The following is a 22,351-nucleotide window of genomic DNA, read 5'->3' as shown; positions in this document are numbered from 1 at the left end:
CTTTCTCTACTTTTTGAGTCTTCACCCTCTCATTTACACACGTGCATTCTGTCTTGCGTCCACCGACTTTCATCCTCTTCTCTCAAGAGCATACCTCCACCTCTCCAGTCTCTAGTCACTCCCTGCTACTCACAGTGCTCACAGTTTCAGATCACAGTCTCATCTGCAAACACCTAAATACTCAGTTTCATACAGTTCTTTTCATGAGAGAGTGGCTATTCCTAATATGGCCACCACAGGTAAGCAGCTCTACCTGCTGTTTAAATCATTTGTTTGAGAGGCAGCCAACCAAAAGCAAGGTGGCTTAAAGGGAGTGGAGTTAAAAGAGGGCTTAGATCCACCACGCCCCAGTACTTTTATATGGCACGTTTTATACTGCTCACACAGACTCACACACTGATGGAAGGGTTGGGAGGTAATTGAGTATCTTGGAGTGGGGGAATCGGGGATGTTCCAATTGTGATGAGCTTCCAACTGGTGAACCCACTTCAATTCCACAGATGCCCCAATAAACATTATTTATAGTGGAGAGTTAATAGCAACATGGCTTCTCCTAAATACTGAATCTCATGAAACGAGAGATGACTTAGAATATAACCATAACAAGCCAAAAGGGAAACATGTGGTTGAGTATACAAGGCTGTAAAATGTTCCCATCAGTAACTCACCTGCAAGTCTACAGAAGGCCAAGCAAACACGGCTCATCAGGATCTACAAATACACAAAACTGCACTTTCCTCTTTCTAAAAACAACACACACACACACAGCAGCTACAGTACCATTACAGTTTAGATTTCTTTACCCAAAAAATGAGCATAATTCAAATGTCAGTTCAACTTTTGAGGAATCGTGAGTTGTATCTTCATATTTAGGTCACTCCTTTTTTCTTCTTCTTGTTTTGCATAGTCCAAAAGGAGCATGCGAACACAATGAGACCAAGAGCCGCTGCATAAACAGCACAAGCCACTGAGCTGAAAGCGATAACCAGAAGGGGGGGAAAGTACAAGCAGTGTAAAAAGAGCCCGATGGAAAGCAACACTAATCCGTGTCTCCATCAGCTGCGCGTTTCTTCTCATCTACTTCCTGTAAATGCAGCATTGCACCTTAAACCAAGCACAATTGTCTTTCCTTTAACAATAGCCGAACACTTCCTGCACGATCAGCACAAACTGAAGAAAGACATAATCACTCACAGACACATTTATCCACAGATTAAATGATGATGGACTTCACAATGCAGAAATACTCTTTAGTGTCAATGGAGCTGCAGCTTTAAGTCAGAGCCGCTTTAGTCAGCTCACAAAAATGTGACACCCTGGCTTTTTGTCTCTCTCAGTCACAGCTGTATTATTTGAAATGGACATTGAGCCTTTGGAAGGGAATTGGCTTATTAAAATAATAGTAATAATAACCACAACAACAGCAAATGGACCACTGCATTAGTGAAGGTTCACGAGTGGATTGAATTTTCTTATTGGATTGGAAATGTCTAAAAATATGCATTTGTTGCCGCAACACTAAACGAGTGATTACAGCAGCTTAGGCGACTCTGTTTCACCAGAACAATGAAAGGATTGCTGGATCAGTCACACTATCCTTTCAGAGTGTGCGCGTGTGTGTGCTGGGACTTCTGCACGTCGTGTGTTTAGAATCAAACGTGCAGGTTAAATGCTGTGTATTAACAGCTCTCACTTTACAGTGGATGGTATTGACTGTATCAGGGTGACACAATATAAAACCTATGAAAGCCCCTTTCATTTATAAAACTGACCAGGGTGCACTTAGAGGCGGATGAGACGCCACTGTCTCTCTCCGACTCCAAATGAAGGCAATAAAAACATCACCTGTGGTGAAAGTTTGCTTTGTCATTTCTCCAACCGATCGCATGTTCGTAGCTTTATGTAATCCAAATGATGAATATGCAGCCTGCGATGTAAAACAGGTTACGAGTAATCTGTAACGCATTACACTTTGAGAGGAGACATTGCGGCGCTGCAAATTAAGCTCAAGGCCACCTTCTGAGGAGGCGCAGATAAAGTATACATTCTCTCCAAACAAAATAGGTCATGCTGTTTCAGCTCCAATTAAACAGAGAGGAAAAAAATAACAGTCAACTGTAGAGCAGCTGTGTACAGAGCAGCCGACGATAATTAAAAATTAACCAATTCCATAATTGACTTTTTCCACAGCCATTCAAACCTTTGCTGAGAAGTGAATTCACATAAAGGGATGAATTTGAGAGTGTTTGCAGACATGTAATGTATGTAGAGGGGCCTTTCAATGTTTGTAAGATGTGCGTGTGTAAAAACTAGGTCATCTGTTTGGAACTGACACATCCCCCTGCAAACAGATATTTGAAAATCTGAGCGTGCAGAGAGGGGTGCCACGAGCAATCTAAAAAAACAAAAAACAAGAACCCAACAACAACAACAACAAATGACTGCACAAATTGTTGGGACGGAGATAAAACTTATTTGGCGTCTCTTTGTATACAATTACCATCCTGCGACCGGAGCAAACACGATATTAAAGAGGATGCAGGTTTCCCTGGTTTTGGGTGCAAGCTCCAAGTGTTCTCCTGCAGTTTCCTCATGTGGTAGCCTAGATCCATATTTAAACACATGTGGTGGACATAATGAAGATTCATACAGGTTATCCTTTCAAATCGATGTATCGGGAACCTGCACTTCCCTTTTGTAATACACAGTGGTGCCGATCTCCTGTGTAATTTTACCTCTCAGGCAAAACCATGATATATCCTTCCCAATTCCACCTAAACAACTGCATGGTTTATCTGAATGACACCCTGAGAGATATCTCCTGACCAAAAGCTACCGCTCAAACGCTGCGGCCAAGATCACACAAAGGCCAATCCGCTCGGGGACGCTTCCCCGATGTGGGAAAAAAAAAATGATTCGAAAGTGTACACGTTTCACTGACTCTGATTCAAGGGCGGATAAAAGACTTCTATTGTGGTCGGAGAAGGATGTGAGGAGGGAAGAGAGGACACCAAAAACTGAGAAAACTTGGTGTGCAGAAAGGTGTTGAGGAGATCATGTCCAGGAGGATCCAGCAGGGGCCACTGTTCATGCAGGTGGTTTTGGCCACATCGTTTGTAACTGAACAAAAAAGAGCCTTTTTCTTACTGTGTGATCAATACATTAACACAGCCAAGCAGTGTCAGACAGTCCATCAGTTCTTCCCCATTGAATGAAGTGAGCTAATTAAAGCCATTCTTTACTAACTAATCTTGGACACAGAGGACTGAACACTCTTCACGCCAAATATTTTTTATTGTTTACATACAGGGACCGTCTGTCACTGGAGTCAATGCAAGAAAGCCATCCACTGTGCTCAGTGTCAGCTCTGGTATAAAAAGGAATAAACAGTGTTTAGAAAGCCTACCGTACCTCTGCTACTCTTTCAGTGCACACAGGGGCTGTGGTGATGAAAAGCTAGAACCATCAATCAAACACAATCTACATGGACATTATTGTACAGCACTGTCTGGAGTTTTACACAATATTAAAATAGATTGATGTGGAATTTACAGGGCTTCACACTTAGCTTCACTAGCATTATTGCAGCCACCAGCTTTGTCATGTGGTTGTACCGTCACATGACTTGGTCTCTTTTTTTTGCGATTTGCACACCGCAATTTTGCACGTGCCCAACAGCGACTTGATATTTGAAAAATAAACAGAAAGTTTCTCAGCCATGAGCAGTGGCTGAGCAAATGGGTCATCAAATTAAGAAACAAAAAATATCATCTAGTAAGATGAATGCATAACAGCAGAATGCTTAACCTCTGAAAAGTAGTAGAGTCTGCAACCAGTCATCGGGTTTCTAACTGTTGTTCAAAGATACTACAAGATTTTACTGTTTGGATTGCAAGTATATAGCAGTCTCGGTGTTCTGTGCTTTGGTAGCTGTTTTGTGGATGCGAGTCCCTTCCTGTTGCGTGAAAGGCTCAGTTTCGGACAGTCTATTTTTAGCTATTTATCATTTCAAGATGCACGGATATCCCTAATATGGTCATCTGTGGCAGAGGAGCTGCAAACACCTACTGCTCAAACGTTCTGTTTGTATGAAGCAGCCAATCAGGAGAAAGTTTTCTTGAATGGAAGGGGAAGTGAGCTAAAAAAGCATTTCACACTTCAGATCGAGAAAGTCTTTTGTTAGAATGTCGTGGACCAAAAAAGGCAGCACTATGCTATGGTGTTTTGTTTTTTTTTGTTTTTTTTCCCCAGTGGTGGGAGATAATGGAGGTCACAGAGGAAACTTGCATAAACATAAAAAAAAAACAAGATGCAAAGTGAAACAGAAAAGCCAAACCCAGCACTCAGGGCTACACTAAGGCCCAGAACAAGACAGGGAAGGATTATTCTGAACTGTGAATCATGCAAAGCTTATACAGAGTATAAAATAGGCCCGGCCCTTAAACTTGGCTAATATGTGAAAAGTTTGGTGCCAAGATTTAAAAATAAATAAATAACAAAATCACTGTGCATTTCTAAATGTATCATTACAGAAATTATATTCAGCATTTCACTGATGATTCCACAGGCAGTCACAAAGGTAAGAGAAGACGGCAAATTAACATAATCGTTATAGTAATTAGTGTGTATTTAAATGTGCATCAAATAGTTGAAACACGGATTTCAATCTTGTGTTTTCATTGGGCTTCTTATGATTGATGTCTTAACATAATAATCATAATCTTCCATCACCTGACTCCTGAGCCGATACTGAGTTTTTCTCTCTTTTCTTCCTGTGCAAACATTCTCTTAAAATTTTGAATCTCTTGCAGCTTCTTAGTATTTCTGATTGCGCCGTTGCAGTCTCCTGCTTACTCCCTTCTGTCTCCTCGTCCCTTCATTTCCTCCCTTGACATTTAAAAAGCCTCAGTTTTAAATATCTATCACACACAGAACACTACAGTAATGTGGTGTTGACACAGGTCGTGAGCTCTGAAGGTGCCTTTAAAAACAACTTAAAATCGAACTTTGAAAACACTGTAAAAACATCTTCAGGCCCACTTAGGGGTTCGTAACTTCCTACTCTCTGGTCTTTTCGCCTGACAGAGTAATATTTTCAATTAAGAAAGTCTTTCCACAGCCTTTTAGCTTCAGAACGAAGCTAAGCGCTTGCTTTGGGAAGAGTGGGTGGTTTGTTGTTGATGGGGGGCTGTTTGAACTCTATTTTAGAACTTGAGAAGTGGGTAAATGCCACCAAAGCCCAACACGGTAACACACACACTACGCTTTAAAGCTGTGGTAAAATCTCAGTACTGCAGGATATAGCTGCACCTCTTCAATCCAGCCCAGCGACGACAGCAGGTTGAAAACAAGAAAATAAACTGCTAAGACATTTTGGATTGCCGGAGCTCACTGAACTGCAATGACAGGTATCGATCGGGCCAGTTATTTACCAGCCAAGCTGTTCGTCTGAGAGGGGGCATGAAGAGAACACAGTGGCAGGGGCTATTATTTATGAGCAGTTATGTGACAAACACTTCTGATCTACGAGGGGTTACGACTGGCTGAAGGTAGCGGCCAATCAACAACTAACAAAAAAAGAACCTGAAAGCAACTACAACAATATTCAAGTGACACCAATGAGCTCATCTATAAAATGAGTATCATGAATCAAATAATCATTGGGAGGTTTTCTGGAACATTCAAGTTGTAGCTCTGTAAACAGAAGCTTTGTAAAAATCATCTTTATTCCATGTAAAGACTCACAGCTGCACATCTCTTTATTGGAGTTGCCTGGAAATAAGAATCTGGTAGTTCATTGGAATTCACACATACAACTGAATGGAGCTTTCCAGGAAAGAAAATACCCATGAAAAGCTGCATTACATGGATTTATAGATGTTCTTTTTGAAATTATTTATATGTCTCTCATAACCCAACACTAGGCTTACAGTGGCCATATGCTCACTTATAGTTACAGCGATAATGGCCAGGAAACTTTGTTCATTTAGTAATGCTATAAAATTGTGTTTAATCGCAAGAAACCCAGCTATTTAGCAATCAGATATCATATTTTCTACAGGAATCCATTTTTAATGGTTTTATCTGTTGTAAATCAGAGTTTGTATATGTGGAATACTTCAGAAATCTCGCAAAGAAACACTTAAAATCAAGACTTCCTCAACAGTACTTCTCTAGGTTTGCAAGCCACTTGACTGTAAAACAACGTAGTAATTGGAATTTGATAATTAAGATACAATCAAAGCTTATGTCTTTCAAAAATGTGTACACATATTGCACATAACCCGCCATTGTCCTTGCCATACCAATGGACCATGTGGATCATGTAAGGAACTACTAACCAATTAGTAGATAGTAGATACTAAATAAAAGTCCATCCATCCATCCATCTTCATCCGCTTTATCCGGGGCCGGGTCGCAGGGGCAGCAGCTTAAGCAGAGAAACCCAGACCTCCCTCTCCCCAGCCACCTCCTCCAGCTTATCCGGGGGAACACCAAGGCGTTCCCAGGCCAACCAAGAGATATAATCTCTCCAGTGTGTCCTGGGTCTGCCCCGGGTCCTCCTCCCGGTGGGACATGCCTGGAACACCGCGCCCAGGAGGCATCCTTGTCAGATGCCCAAACCAGCTCAGCTGGCTCCTTTCGATGTGGAGGAGCAGCGGCTCTACTCTGAGCCCCTCCTGGATGGCCGAACTTCTCACCCTATCTCTAAGGGAGAGGCCAGCCACCCTTCGGAGGAAGCTCATTTCCGCCGCTTGTATACCCTTTATGAAGAAAACATCGAGGGAAGAGTTTATCCTGCCCGGGTTACTGGGGCCCCGCCCTGGAGCGAGGCCCGGGAGGGTGCCCGAGGGCGAGCGTCTGGTGGCCGGGCCTTAGTCCATGGGGCCCGGCCGGGCACAGCCCGAAAAGGGGACATGGGCCCATCCTCCCACAGGCCCACCACCCGCAGGAGGCGCTATAGGGGTCGGGTGCATTGTGTGTCGGGTGGCGGCCAGGAGCGGAGGCCGTGGCGGACTGATCCCCGGCTGCCAAGACTGGCAATCGAGACTAAATAAAAGTATTGTTTTATATCTTTAGTGACCTGTTATGATTATAAGTTCTCCTTATAATTATTATCAAGGAGTAGCTGTGGTTAAAAACTCTCAGGATGTTCCTTTTTACTTTCCAGCAGGTGGTTTCGTATACCATCAGGACAGCTGTAGTTTTAGGGCACAATTAAAAGTCTTCACTACTTTGTCATTATTTTATTTATTAGTCATCTGTAAAGGCATTCCAATTTAAAACAAAAGTCAGAACTCCCATACTTCAGCAGCTACTCTGATTTTGAAGAGCTGTGGTAGTAAAACATCACTTAGGTAATCAGTTTTCAATATTGTCTCATGCATTTATTCATAGCACAGCATCTCTATTAACCTTAATTGGCCCAGTTCCTCTGTGTTGTTACACACCTGTTTTAAACCTAGAAGCAGTAACTGAGAGGAAGCTTTCGAATGTGTTGGCAAGAAAGTGAACCATAAGGAGATCCGCCATAAATCGCTGACCTCGGATCAGATCCACCGGACTGACCTTTAGTCTGCGAAGCATTCGGTAACAAAATCCTGAGTGGACCACCGCTGCACACTGTGCCAGCAACACGTCGGAGGCACAGCAGTAATTACATACAGTAGCTTGTACCTCTGCAATGCTACGGGGAATACAGCTGATCCTTGTCGCACGATCTGACCTGCATTAGAGGTGTAATGGCTTCTGATGATATGACAGACAAGAATGCGTGCTGCATAGTTACAAGGCATAAGTCAGTCAACCGATACGAGGCCAAAGATTTAATATTCCAAACTGACATTAGCTTAAAGGGTGAGAGGATGTAAGTACCTCATGAGGCTTTTTTCAGCAGTATGTGACAAAGTCCTGCACAGCCTCCTATTTAAATGACTATAACAGTCTCTATTTTTAGATTTAGTTGTTAAAATGAAGTAGGCCTTACACTGCCTGAAATATCTGCTGTGTAAATGTTTATTGATACCAGTTTCGTTTCTCTTGCACTTTAAAGATTTATCTTACACACCCTTACATTTCCTCCCAGCAACTTATATTTTTTCAGAAAGCACAGAATACTTTAAAAACTTTAAATTGATGAAATGTCAAGTGCATCCCTAGTCAATGCCTGTTGCAGCTCTTAGTTTATGTGTATATTGTAGTTACATTTACTGGTGTTTCCAAGGGCCTCCACCTCGACTGACCTGCTGCTGTGGTATTCTACACATGGAAGGAGGCACTTCTTAAAAGAGCTCACCACCAACCAATGAGCTCAAAGGTTGGAGCATATATAGAAGATGTTTCCATATTTACATGAATGACTAGAAAGGCAGCAAAATTCACAGATCATCATTTTTGCGAAAGGGAGCAGAGCAATGTGGAATTTCCTGTGAGCTGTGCAGTATTGGTGTGGTTGCCAAAGACTGTATATAAAAGATGGCTGTAGCCATTGTGACATCACCTACTGTTTGTGAAGGTTCACAGTTACTACGATTTACAAAGGTAGACGAATTGCTGACACGCTTCAATCGATCTGGGTCAGTCTGCTCCAAAGACTGCGTCTTGTCTGCGATGCATTTATGTCCCATACGGACTTCATGTTACTGTGGTTATATAAAAGCAAGACTCCCAAGTACCCAAATCATTTTGTAGTACAGCCCCATTTGTGCAGGAATCAACCAGTTTGGAACCATTTCAAAAGCAATGAGTTTACAAGTTGCAGATCACATGCCGCGGTGCCAAACCACTGTTTTCACTATTGTGACGGTAGCACAAAGCACACCCTCCTTTATCCTGCTTGTTGACGCTAATAAAAACCACAGTGTTAAACATAGCAATCATTATGTTTTATACAGTAAGGCGTTAAGTGTTTAATGAGGTCATGAGTCAGTCAAAAAGTACAATGTTTATTTTGTTTTTCCTCGACTTCTGTACAATCCAACTTCTTTTTGCATCCAGGTTCAGAAAAATAAGATCCATTATGCCACTCTTGGACGCTGTAATCTTTAAGTAGCGAGATTTTCAGCACAATTTCAACTAACTGAATTCAACGAACTTCAAAAAAAATCCTAAGAAAAAACAAATTAATGCTCATTTCTTCCTTTACTAACAGCAGGCATCAGGGTTTGGTTTGTTGAGATAAAATGCTGGTGGTGCCAATTCTCCATCCTCTGCCATTAAATCTTGTCAGCAGAGATACATTTTAACTGAAACGTTGCCTCTGACAAAAAAGTGGAAAACATGATGGAAAGATGGTTTTTTTATGCACACAGAGATGCGATGTTTTCATCTGTCACAAGATTTCGTCTCGCCAGTGGATTTTAAGACAGCTCCGGTCTGTTCTTATTTTATGCGTTTCTACTCATTTGGCAATGCGTAAGAAACACATCAACGTGCCAGCAAAGGCAAATATGATGATTTCTAGCAAGTAAACATAAATCCAAGTTTATAATATTGAACTACTCTGCAAATTACTACTGCAAATTTCTATTAAAAGCACGGACAAGTTCCCTGTCGTCTTGGTGCCGTGAACACGTAGCAGTAAGCACCATTAACTGCCAGACTAAAGCTCACAGACTACTATTAAAGAAAAGCAGCTTTTATGTGTAATCTTGCCTTTTTAAAACATGGAAAAAAACAGTTGAAAGGGCAAAGCAGCTCACAGGTGTAATTGGAGTATTCATACTTACCGTAATTGTCGGGCTATAAGCCGCTACTTTTTGCACAAGCTTTGAACCCTGCGGCTTTTAGTCAGGTGCGGCTTTTCTATGGATTTTCCATGATTTTTGTGATATCGTAAGACGATTTGTTTTGTTTGTTCCGCTGTTGTACGGCACTACGTTGCCTGGCGGAAGGATCGGGGTTCAAGAGTGGTATGTTAGTCACATGTCCGTCCGCCAGGCAACGTAGTGCCGTACGAAGTAGCGCGAAAAACAAACTTCAAAGTAGCGCTACGCATTCAGCGGGAGGCGTGGATGACGAGCGGCGATAAACTTGCGAAAAGCAAGTTATGCCCAACTCCACCGGTGGATTCTGACAGCGTGGAAAAGATCCACGATCACCAACGGATTTTGAAGGGCTGGACTGCTGCATGATGGAGAGGAGGACACCGCCACGGCCCTTCTGAGGGTGTTCGACTCTGACACTGACAACGAGGATTTCTTTGGTTTTGAAAGTGACAACGAAGGAGAGAAGCGGAGAGTGGATGACGAAGCCATCCTGAGCCTGTTCGTTTCCGACATTGGAGAAGAGGACTTTGGTGGTTTTAGAGCGCAGGAAGAAGAGAAAGATGGTGAATGACTGACTTTTCTTCTTGTTAAAGCCGTGTCACTGCACCTGAGCCTAAAAGGTAGTCCGAATCTATTTTTCTGGTGTGCTGTAGGTTACTGTTATGTACTACATGTGCAAATATGTACCCATAACTTGTTTTTCAAAATATTAATAAAAGGGGTGTGTCTCCAAACAGCCATCTCTTTCCTGACAATTCCCTTTGTGCATATTCTCTTACATATGATAAGTCAACATTGAAACACCTGCGGCTTTTAGTCAGGTGCGGCTAATGTATGTACAAAACAGGATTTTCCCCTGATTTTAGCTTGTGCGGCTAATATTCAGGTGCGCTTTGTAGTCCGGGAAATACGGTAGATATGCGTGGGTGTGCTTTTTCAAAATCATAACTCATTTTGTTTTTAATTGTGCTGTCAAGACAATAAGACTGAGAAACTGCATGGAAAATGTTCTAATTATACTTTCAGATTCATTACCTGCACAAACGCACTCGGATTCACACATAAAGGCTTATTTTAGTGGCATCGTTCTTCTGAAAGCACCACTGTAAATTAATATAGCAGGAAAAACAACGTTTTTACAGAAATAGATGTGATTGTGTCCTTAAGTATCGTGGCGTTTGAATAGAAAACACATAAATGTGTTGAGGTACAGAGCGAGAATTTAAGGCTGCTTTTTCTGATGTTAAGACTTTATGGTTAAGTAAAAATAGACGGCAGCTTTAAGGAATTCTAAGGAGTATTTATTTCATTCCCATGTAGCCGGAGGGAGATTCTGTAGACTGAAGAAAAACACATAAAAATATGTGGATGAGCTTTCTATGTAAAAGCTCCATGAAGCTGTGAAGGAAATGAAAATAGACAAAAAGGACAGTAGATGTGTATATGTGACACGATCACTGACCTGATGTGAGAAAAATCCATGTTTTTAATGAGGCCAGCGCATAGATGCTAAGCACAAATTGTCAGTACAATAAGAAATATGGAGCCGTCTGCCTGTCGGTACATATTTGGTACAGAACACAGTGCAATTTGTTTCAAGGTGCATCTACATGCAGAGAAGATCACAGGGTTACAGATAACATGTCTTCATCTCATCGAAGCCTTTGGCTCTCGCTTTGTAGTTACACATGGTGGTAACCCTGCACCAGGCGCTGAATTGTCTCTGCAGCCGAGCTGGTAACCCGGCACTCAGTCTGCTGGCTTTTTTAAGATCTGCACATGGTTCTTAAATTTAGGGCAGCTAGGGTCATCTCCTGAGGAGCCAGCATCACATGTGATGTAAACAAGCAAGTGTTCACACATGCATAAATATAATTATCTCTACCATGCAAACCTACCTCTGAGAACTGGGGTCCTACACAACCAAAAAGCCACAACAAAGACGATTTACAGGTAAGCTACAGGTAACCAGAGCTCATTTTTTCCAGCATAACAAGGAAAGTTCTTTAATTAACTTTTTCATGGTAACAATCAGTTAGATGAAAGATTACAGTCATCTGACATCAGAAAACAAAGAAGCACACGTGAAAGGTTTTCATTGTTTTTAAGGCTCAGACTCACTTCACAAACAAGGTCTTTGTCTGTTATCACTTCCTTTTTTTCTTGTAGCAGGAGCCAGCTACACCACCGCAAGCACACATCATCGGTTTTTTCACACATTTTCTAAAATGCCCCCCGATGACAGTACCCAGGTAAGGAAATCCCAAATATACGCAGCTTTTTCTGTGAGAGAAACGTTTCCATATATTAATGGGACTTCTTCAGTCTCATAAACGTGCCAACATTGTGTTTGCAAAAGGAGCAGACTGAGAAGTCACTTGGATGAGTGATGTCCAGATGAACAGAATCAACTCTGTGGGACTTTTAAAATGCAGCACTGTGATGCGATATTTACATTTATCCTGCAATATGACATCTTGCTATATATCATATAATCTTCCACTGTGATTGTAAATGTACAGCCTGTGCAGCCAGCGATGCATTACTTAAATTCTGACTAAGTTCTCCATGAGAATGAGGTGCAGTGATAATGTTAAAGGACTGCAAGATCTCCCTTCAGGGGGGGGGGATAATTAACAAACAAAAGAGGAAGGCCCCTTTCAGGTTTCTCTCTTTTTCAAGTATAAAAGAAAATCTGAAAACAAACAAATCCAAGTTGTCATAACGGGACTTCCAGGGAGCAATTAGTTCCTAAAAATGATCCATGCTGATGTCAGCACTTTCATTATTAACATTTCTCATAAAAGTTGGGGCATTATTCAGCACGGTTGAACGAAAAATGTGGGATCTAAAAACAACTTTTGACTTCTGGTCGTTTTTTGAATGCTTTAAAGTTCTTTACTTTTTTATACTTCTTGTATCACTGACCTTATACGCTTACTGCCTTTTGTCTAAAGCTCGTGATGAATCCTCTTTATTCCACCTCAGACAGAAGCTGTTTTTTACTTTGCTTGATCTGCACAAAAGTTTAAAATCATTCTGCACTTTCCATTTTAATGACTGTTTGATTAGCCTTGAAAGTATTTTTTTTTATTAGCCACTCTCTTAAACACCGTAGTTATATTAAAATCAGGAATACTTAAATACAAAATCCATGAGATAACGTAATGTCAAAAATGTCCTAATTAATGTTTCCATTGCAATTGAATTGCTTAACTTTTGATCGACTTTCACCTGGATCGGTTTAAAGGTTAAAAGCACAGTTTTGGGAGATGATTCGTACCCAATTACACGGCTATAAAGGTTTCTCTGGACATGTCCTGATGGCACCATATGCAAATGTTGTCGGCCAGGTCAAAAGCCAACGTGGCCAGAACTGGAAGGCAGAAATACGTCAAGCTCTTTAAACATGTTTGACAGTTGAAACCATCATTGACCTTCGAGGGGGCTTTAACTGGCTATGGGGACTGAGCAGTGCAAAATAATCCTCTCCTGTCAAACGTCACTCAAGCTTAGCAAAAACACAGGGCATCATCCAGCTCAGCTTTGCTCCAACAACTGGAAACACTGAGAGAATCGCGGAAAATGGTACATTAACCGGCAGCCATGAAATCTGTTTGAGATCAAACACTAGTGGATTTAGGTAATTAAGCACCGTTGAAGTGTGTTGATGCGAGGAGCTCTTCTCACACCTTCACTTTACGGGTGAGTAAGGGTACGTTGGGAGATTGGGCGTAGGCAAGCTGAGGGTGACGTGGGGTGACGCCAGGGGCAGAGCAGACGAGCTAATCAGAACTAGTCTAGATCATAGAATTTCATCCAAGGATTTTCTCTTCGACTTCTGATGAAACTGACCTTCTATGAATACCCTCAATTATGCAAAATGATCTCTTTAATAAAGTCCTCAATCAAAGTCACAGACCCCCTACTGAGAAAGTCCCGGGTTGCATAAAATCACCATTAGCTCTCAGTGACTTCAGATGGCTTTTGATAATTATGACAAAAAATGTAAATAGTTCATTTTCTATGACTGGGCTTTGGGTTATTTACACAACAGATTAAAAGACTAACTTTAAGTCGATTTATGACTGTTTGTATAAGGTTATAAACATGTCACGACACTGGGTCAAGCAGAGAGATGATCATAAAGGCAAAGTTGACAGAGTCTGCTTTCATTCTAATCTGCCTTTTGTGATGTCCCTGCTCTGCTTTGGCATTAAAACGCTGCTATTCTGGACACAAGTGAGAAAACAAAATGATTAGATTAAAGGTTTGGATGCACATGTTTTAGAGGAGGTTCGGCTCAGATTTGATCACTCATTTACAGCTCATTCATGGATATGGAGTATTAAAGTTTCCTGATGTGTTTCACAGCATCCAAATACAGCAGGAGGAGTGGGGGTGAGGGGTGGCTCACAGCCCATTATCCTGCTGCAGAATATCCTTGGGAAAGAAAGACAAATATATACATACATTGCACAAGCTATATCTGTAAAATTAGTGATTCGCTTTTATCTGAAATCAAAGAGATGCTCGCAAATGTAATAAACGCCACCTTTTGTTTTTTAATAATGCATCATACTGGGACCGCAGTGAGCTTTTCAAGCAAAGTGTAGACTTTTGTTTTGAACAAATATAATTAGACTTATTTTTAAAATACTTGCTGCAATGCTGAATCTAATTTGTATTTAGTAAAGTACAGTCCTTGATGAGCTATTCCCAGAGGCTGGGAGGCCCAGTTTGTATTTTCAACCATCATAAAATCCTTGAATTAAAGAAAACTCAAGGGTCTTCCACTTTCCAGAGATTGTCGAAGGCTGGATATGTTGAGATTAGAATAGCTCGTCTCTGTGGCATAGAGTCTATGGGACAACAGAGGGTTTTTATTCTTTTCAGTCATGTACAGATCTATAAAAAGGTTTAGTACTAATTCTTTGCCTTGTGTTTTTTACTATATTGTCTGCTTGTTCCCTTTAAAATATTATTTATTCATTTCTGTTCATCCATCCATTGCTTTCTATTTAAGCAAGCCAAGGTTGTGGGGGGCTAGAGCCAATTCTAGGTCTTGTTGGGTGAGAGTCTCTTGCAGACAGAGACACGTGCTCATAGGCTTCTGCATTAAAATGCCTGATTTCAGAGCATTAACAAACATTTAGATTCTGGTATAAAAATGTTTTTTTTGGTCTCTCTGGATAGTGTCTCTGTTCATAACTCATCGGAATTGATGGTGATTGAGCAGATGGCTACCCGTTAGTCTTCACCTTAACTGGACCTCTCCACTCTGTCTGAGCTGTTGGAACCTTTCAAAGCATTTTTAATGGAGCTTTCTAAATGTTTATTCTACTAACAGACAGTCAAGTCCACTTTTGGTCAATGAAATTCTAACTGTTTATTTTAATTTTACTCAATTTAATTAGCCCATATCTGTGTCTGTGCTTCACCTGGAAATTTTATGGATGCAAGCCAAACTAGAGTCAGACAATAACCTCGAAGATATGGCTACTTCTGGCTCAAAATAAGCAAATAAACAAATAAAACAACATTGCCAAAAAACTAAAACTGAGACTTCAAAATGCTGACCCAGAAACCTACATCCATACACTAAAATGGTAAATGGTCTGTATTTCTATAGCGCTTTACTTGACCCCAAAGCGCTTTACACAACCAGTCATCCACCCATTCACACACACACACACACACACACACACACACAATTCACACACTGGTGATGGCAAGCTACAGTGTAGCCACAGCCGCCCTGGGGCGCACTGACAGAGGCGAGGCTGCCCACCGGGCCCTCTGACCACCACCAGTAGGCAACGGGTGAAGTGTCTTGCCCAAGGACACAACGACCGAGACTGTCGGAGCCGGGGCTCGAACCGGCAACCTTCCGATTACAAGACGAACGCTCAACTCTTGAGCCACGATAGTCTACTATATTGGTGATAGGAGATATATTGGTGCAGATGTCAATCTGGATTCCTACCCTCACCTATGGCCACAAGCTCTGGGTTATGACTGAGAGAATGAGGTGTGGATACAATTGGCAGAAATGAATTTCCTCCATCAGGGTGAAGAACTTAGTCATTCATAACAGTGGCTCAGAGTAGAATTACTAATACTCCACATTGAAAGGAGCCAGTTGAGACGGTTGGTGCATCTAAGCAGCACGCCTCCTGAGCACCTCCTAGGTGAGATGTTTTGGATATTTTCTGCTGGGAAGAGGGACAGAGCAGGTCCTGGAAACACTGGAAAGATTACCTCAGTCAGCTGGCTTGGGAACACTTTGATGCCCCCCCTCGACAGGTGGGGAGTAGGTGGCCGGGGAGATCTGGGATTTGGACTGCTGCCCATGGATGGATGTTTGGACAGTTAGATGGCTGGAATCAACCCATTAAACACTGAACTCACGCAGTAAAACAAACTAACCAACTGAGGCAACGGTAGACAGACAACTCCTGTGTTTTGTGAAGTAAAACAGTGTTTTGGTCAGTCGAGTGTGGTGGAGTGTAACAACTTCAGTTCCCTGTGGAAAAGACCTGTCTGAAGGCAGGTAAAGTGGGGAAAATGCTCCAAATAAAGCGTCCAAGTAAACCAACATTTATTTCTTGCCTACAGTCTTCTACTGCAAGTAACACACTGACTATGGATTTGAACCTGGATCTGAAGGCCCCGCAAAACCAAATGATTTAGCCAGTGAAAAGGTTTTCATCATAAACATCAGAAAGAAATATGTAGAATAATTTTACTGAGTTTTCTGAAAAGCACAGCAGTTCTTGGCTGAGAAAACAACATTTTTTGCACTGAAATAAAACAGGTTAATCTAGAAAGTGATTGCACCGTACCACAGGTTGGCTTAATAAAAAATACAAAAATGTATATCACGTATCATCATTCAGTCTAAAGATTTCCATGTTCGACTGTTTTTTAAAAGCTCTTAGCTTGAAGGACAGTCATACAATAGCTCCTAACCACATGCACATGTTTGGAAACTACATACTGACACATTCACATTCCAGCTGGGCACAAATAACTGGAAAAATAACTATTACAGTGAAGTACAAGCTTAGGTTTACAAAACACAGCTGGTAAATACACTGTTGAAGTACACTAGTACAAGTTGGCTATTATGGTGTAAAGCCCAGCAGGTTCAGGTTTAAATAACTTTATTCAGAGAATTTCAATGAAAGATGGCTTCATACTGCTTTGGCAAATAATGTTGCACGAATGTATGCATACCTTCCACACAAATATGAATACACAAATAACAGTGATGTTTACAGTACGGAGATCTGCACCGTTGCACACCCACTGTTTTTGCCTTTATTAAATTGTATAAAACATAACTGGAAAGCTACAACAGAGAGAGAATGAGACCAGGCTGTGTTTTTCAGACTCTTGCTGTCTAGCTGTGACCTGCAAGGCTCAGTGGATGTGGGTGAACACTTTCTAAAGGTTCTGTCAGTGAGCTGCTGACCCAAGCAAAGCAGTTTAAATACCTGTGGGTCATTTTCGTGACAACAAAATGGAGGAGGACTTCAACGGGAGGAATGAATGATGAGGTGATCTAAGAGATAACCAGAGCTCTTGATTTATCTTTTGATTTTGCAACTTTAAACCATTGGCACCTGGTGACTCAAAGAGCACAATTTCTCATTTAAGTGACTGAAATCTTTTCTTCCCATTTTTGATATATCTTTAGAGGTTCACAGAGGTTTCAAGAGGAGCAACTATGCGTTTGACAAATGCAAACTGAGGTGGTTCAAGCATCCAGTAAGGACACCTCCAAGTCAGGAACTCGAGGGACATCTAACCCTAACGCTGCAGGACAAACCTAGAACACATTGGAGGGATTAAACATCCCAGCTGAGCGTAAAAATGCCTTACAATTCTCAAAGGCAACTCTACTTATTAAACAGGAAGTGAAACTCTTTAGAATGAGAAATGCTTTTGTGTTTTGTGTGTTGGCATATTTTTATGGCAGAAACTGGAACTCCCAGAGAAAACCCACAGAAACAAGGGGGGGCGAGGGTGCCTCCTGCCCAGCTTCAAACCCAGGACCTTCTGGCTGTGAGGAAAAGAGCTAACCGCTAAAACACTGTGCTGCCACAGTGGTTAACCTAAAGCTATCAACTTAGATGCTTAAAGTGTCAGAAAATATTAGACCAGTTGATGTCAATAACGAGATTAAAGCCTTTTCAAACTACCATATCCAAGAATATGAACAACGACTGCATGATGATGATGACGTTCTTACCTTTGGTGGAATCGTTGGACTAGAAGTGTATGGAGCCAAGCTGGGTGGCACATCTGTAATGTAGGTCTTCTTGGGGCCTGGGGTCTGGTATCCTTGGGCTGGGACTGCTTGAGGTCTTCTAGAGTTTATTCCACTTACTTGTGGCGCACCTGGATGCTGCTGTTCTTGATATGGCCCCGGTGCCATTGGAGAGAAGCCAGGCTGTGGCGGGCCATAAGCAAAGTCAGGACCTTTGGGCTGAGCGGACATGTACTGCACCTGCGCGGGGCTGCGAATGGGCTGCTGGCCAAAATTGTGCCCACCAGGGGCTGGATGCTGGGGTCCAGGCTGAGCCGACCTCACTTGGACATTGAAGGTGGGCTGGCTTGGGGTTGATGCTGTAGCATAGGAGGCCGGAACCGGCTGAGGAGCCATGTGGGTTGGAGTCTTGGCCATAGGACTTAAAGGAGAAGGTGATGTAGATGAGACTCCCCCAGGAGTTTGAGGTTTGGGTGTAGACTTCTTGGTGGCAGTCAGTGGAGGCTGAGTTGGGATGACCATACGCTTGTAACCTGTCACGGGAGCGTTCGGGGCGGAGCCTGCTGAAGGTGCCATGGATCCAGAATTCTGAAAAGAGAAAGAGAATTTCGGTACTGCTCAGTGACATTTTAAAAGACACATATTATACATAAAAAATTTTTTTAAAAAACAACAACATTACATGCTAATATTAAGATGTCAAATCTGTCATGTTTTCCATCCTAGTACAACTTGATACTACACCACGTTTTGAAAATTTGCATAGCATAGCAATTTTCCATCTCACAGTTACATTAAGACAAATGATAACCAGACTTCAGCACCATGCATATATCCAAAATATTTAAGAGAAATCCTCTGAAAAAATATTTCAGTTCTGACTTCTTGCTACATGCAAACAGAAGACTGCCATGTCCACAGCTGGGGTGCTAGCGTGACTAAAAAAGATGCTAACTGGAAAGCAAAATGAACTAAAAGCACAGAAATGAAATCCTGCTCAGTGCCAAAATAATACAACAGATGTATTCTACAGCATTTCACTGACAGCGTAGTTTACGCTCAATAAGTATCCACCCTGCTTCCCGACAGTCAATTATACGGCTACCTCGACAGCAGAGGCTCTACACTGTCCATGACCACCCATAATCTATGGCTAATAAAGCAGGCGGGGTGGGGATAAATTGTTTGGCAGAGGACGTCGTGACAGCAGATTGGCAAAGGCAAATGACACTTGTGCTGACTCCAGCTGCTTGGACGGGAAAGATTTTAAATCACAGAGATTTGTGGCGCTGGCGTTCCTGGGAAGAGATGCCTGTAAAGCAGCAACACAACCCGGAGCTGAGATTCCACCTGAACGACTGTGGCGTTTTGATCCGATGTCCAAAGGCTACGTCTCATTTACAAGCCAAACTAGAAGGAAATATAGCAGCTAATAACAGGCAGAATAACAACACTTCATTCATATGTCAGAGGCTTCTGCCCCGAGTGTCTCTCATGTAAGTAATAATTGTTTTTCACCACGACTACATATCGGTGTCAGACATTCAGCCAGTCTAAAAAGGGTCTATCATTAACCTTGGATGGCCTTATTAGGTTACTGCCTGAAGCCAAAAATCAGAGTCAATTACTAAATTTGCAGCACTAAGGGAACAAAAATGAACACTTGTAGTCTTTAGACCCTTTGCAACCCGGTTTGATGAGATGTCTTCTAAAATGGGGCAGAGCAACAACTCCAATCGATTTCCCTTCAAAGTTGATCAAAGCCGGCTGCACAGAAATGTCACACGCCATTTTCCCCACACTGCTACACTTATGTAGCAATTCTATCGGTGAAACGTATACAGTACCATGCTCCTTATGATGTCCACAGATGAAAAAGAATTCCAAGTTTTGGTAAAAGCATCAACTTTGTCTAAATCCCATCTAATCTAAGTCAGAGGGGAGCCCCTAAGGAATCATTAAAGGATCCAGAAAATATTTCCTGCTCGCACTAGGATTTCTGTCTCAGTGATTAGAGCTGATGTTTATTTAAAAAGTGAGTCTGAGTATGTATGGAAACATCTTCCCTATGCCCTTTAGGAAGTGAAATTACTTCATTTAAATGTTTCATGGGTTTTAAATACTCTAGATTATTCATTTATCTTTAAGGCCTTAGAACCTACAGTAACATTCAGCTTGCCGGGCAGAGGAAATGCAAATTGGCCCCCTCAAAATAATTACACTGTCATGGTACATTTTCCACAAATTACATTAAGAGAATAGATTCACTCTTTTCTGAGGGTGATGAAACTGCTCAATGCACCAAATCAGAAAGAAAAGTCTGTGCAGGGTAAAAGATTTTCATATCGACTAAACTCTTTTTATGTCTTGACCTGCCAACCTTAACGAGGCCAGTCGGAGGCACTATCAGTGCATCGAAGGGAAGCGATTGACAGGCAGGATCTGAGACTCTTTGTATTGATAATACTGAATGTTATTAGCTGGTAACATTTATAAAGAGTATTTATTTTGAGCAAAAATGGGTAAAACTGCAGAACACTGACTCAATTAGAAGAGCACATTCTTGTGTAGGCTTTACAATTAAAGCCCGCTCATTAAGCCATAATTATCACCACCTCTGCCTTATGCTGTTGGGCCTTCGTGTCCCATCAAAACAGTTTCGATCCACCATCCTGGTGTCCTATATGGCCAGTGAAGTTTCCCAGGAGTCTCAGGAAACCAGACATTAACAGCAAATCCTTTAAAATCCTGGAAGGATCTGATTTTTTCCAGCACATCCTCCAAAGACCTGCTCCTGTTTGCACCTGCTCTTTTCTCCCAAATGAACACACTATGAGAACTGACTCTTATGCCATGTAACATAACTCAGAACATAACATATCCCAGTATTAAAATGTTATGATGCTTGGGCTCATCACTGTAAATCAACTAAAGATCTATATGTCAGCAGTGATGATGATGATTATCACTGCTAACCCCATACTATCACAGTATGCAATATGTTTGTTTGTTTTTTTTTGCTTTTGTTAAATAGTGTTGAAATTCTTGGCTCTCTAGTAAAAGAGCACGATGCAGCATCTGCAGGGATGAAGATGCTATCCAGGCTGGTCATAGGGAAGAGAGGGGAGTGAAGCTGTCGATGACCCTCACCTTTGGCAATGAAAGGTGAGTGAAAGAATAATATCTCAAATATAAACTGTGGAAATAATTCTGCATATAAAGATGTCTGGGCTTTGTCTTGGATAAAAGGTTGAGACCCCTCATCGCTCAGTGTTATGGATGGATGGATGGATGGATGGATAGATGGATAGATATATAGATATATATAAAGAGCCTAACCTACATACAGTATTGTTCAAAAGTCTTGAGCCACCTCTCATGACCTTATATTTTGCTACGAAAATGAGAAATAGGTGCAGGGATTTATTGATTTATTTATTTCTGTAACAGGCTGCTGGTAACAAAATGCTTAAAGATACTATTTAAAGTATGTTATTTTGTTTCTAAGTTGTCTGCTATCTGTAAACCCAACACTGGTTCCTCCCTTCTGTTAGGTGCCTTGGTTCATAGGTCAGTGTTAAGTGGCTTAACAAATGTTTGAAAATGTGCAGGTACAAGGACTGAACTGAAAATGAGTGAAAAAGACAAAGAAAAATATCATACCTGCAGAAAGCCTGGAGAACTATTGCTCAACATCTCTTTTAGAAAGTGTCGCTCCTTGCAACCAAATGATAAAGAATAAGGGGGGTGGCTCAAGACTTTTGCACAGCTTGGTTTTTGGCACTAATAAAGTGGGATGTCCCAACTGTATGCAACCTATGATTAAAGCATTAGTTCATATCTGGAAGTAATGCTTATCAAAGTGTTACGGCCACCATGACAAAAACATTTGCTTTGTTTCCTCTTCATTAGAGAAACCTTTTAAAGAGATTTCTTTCATGTCTTTTTACTACTTTTTGCAATTTTTGAGTAAATCACTGCAGTACCACAAAGCCCTCTCTTTGTTGCACAAAATCCCGGTGTTGCATATAAAAACAGAACTCCCTCGTACTGAGGTGATAATTTGATATACAAAAGAGCTGCATGTGAGCACAGTACAGTATGCACTATTACAAATCAAAACTTGCCAATGCTTTGTTCACTAAAATAAAATTTCGGATTTTATTATCCACAATTAAAATTCCACTAAAGCTGAAAAATGATATTACCTGTTTTTCACATCCGAGTGTGGACATACAAGCAGCATCACTGATTTCTAAACACCCTCACGCCCTCCTCCCCCTTCTGCCATACACAAACACAACATACA

General features: G+C 41.5%; 1 protein-coding gene across 1 annotated transcript in view; it reads right to left on the bottom strand.

Moving 5' to 3' along the window:
• Positions 1-22,351, bottom strand: part of lpp (LIM domain containing preferred translocation partner in lipoma) — a 185,657-nt gene that overhangs the window by 55,106 nt on the left and 108,200 nt on the right. The window contains exon 7 of the mRNA XM_080877289.1: positions 18,025-18,630. Coding sequence (XP_080733415.1) covers positions 18,025-18,630 — 606 coding nt within the window. The remainder of the gene's footprint in view (positions 1-18,024; positions 18,631-22,351) is intronic.

The sequence above is a fragment of the Rhamphochromis sp. 'chilingali' genome (assembly GCF_963969265.1).
Source record: "Rhamphochromis sp. 'chilingali' genome assembly, chromosome: 3".
Taxonomy (NCBI): domain Eukaryota; kingdom Metazoa; phylum Chordata; class Actinopteri; order Cichliformes; family Cichlidae; genus Rhamphochromis; species Rhamphochromis sp. 'chilingali'.
This window is presented reverse-complemented; position numbering and strand designations above follow the sequence as displayed.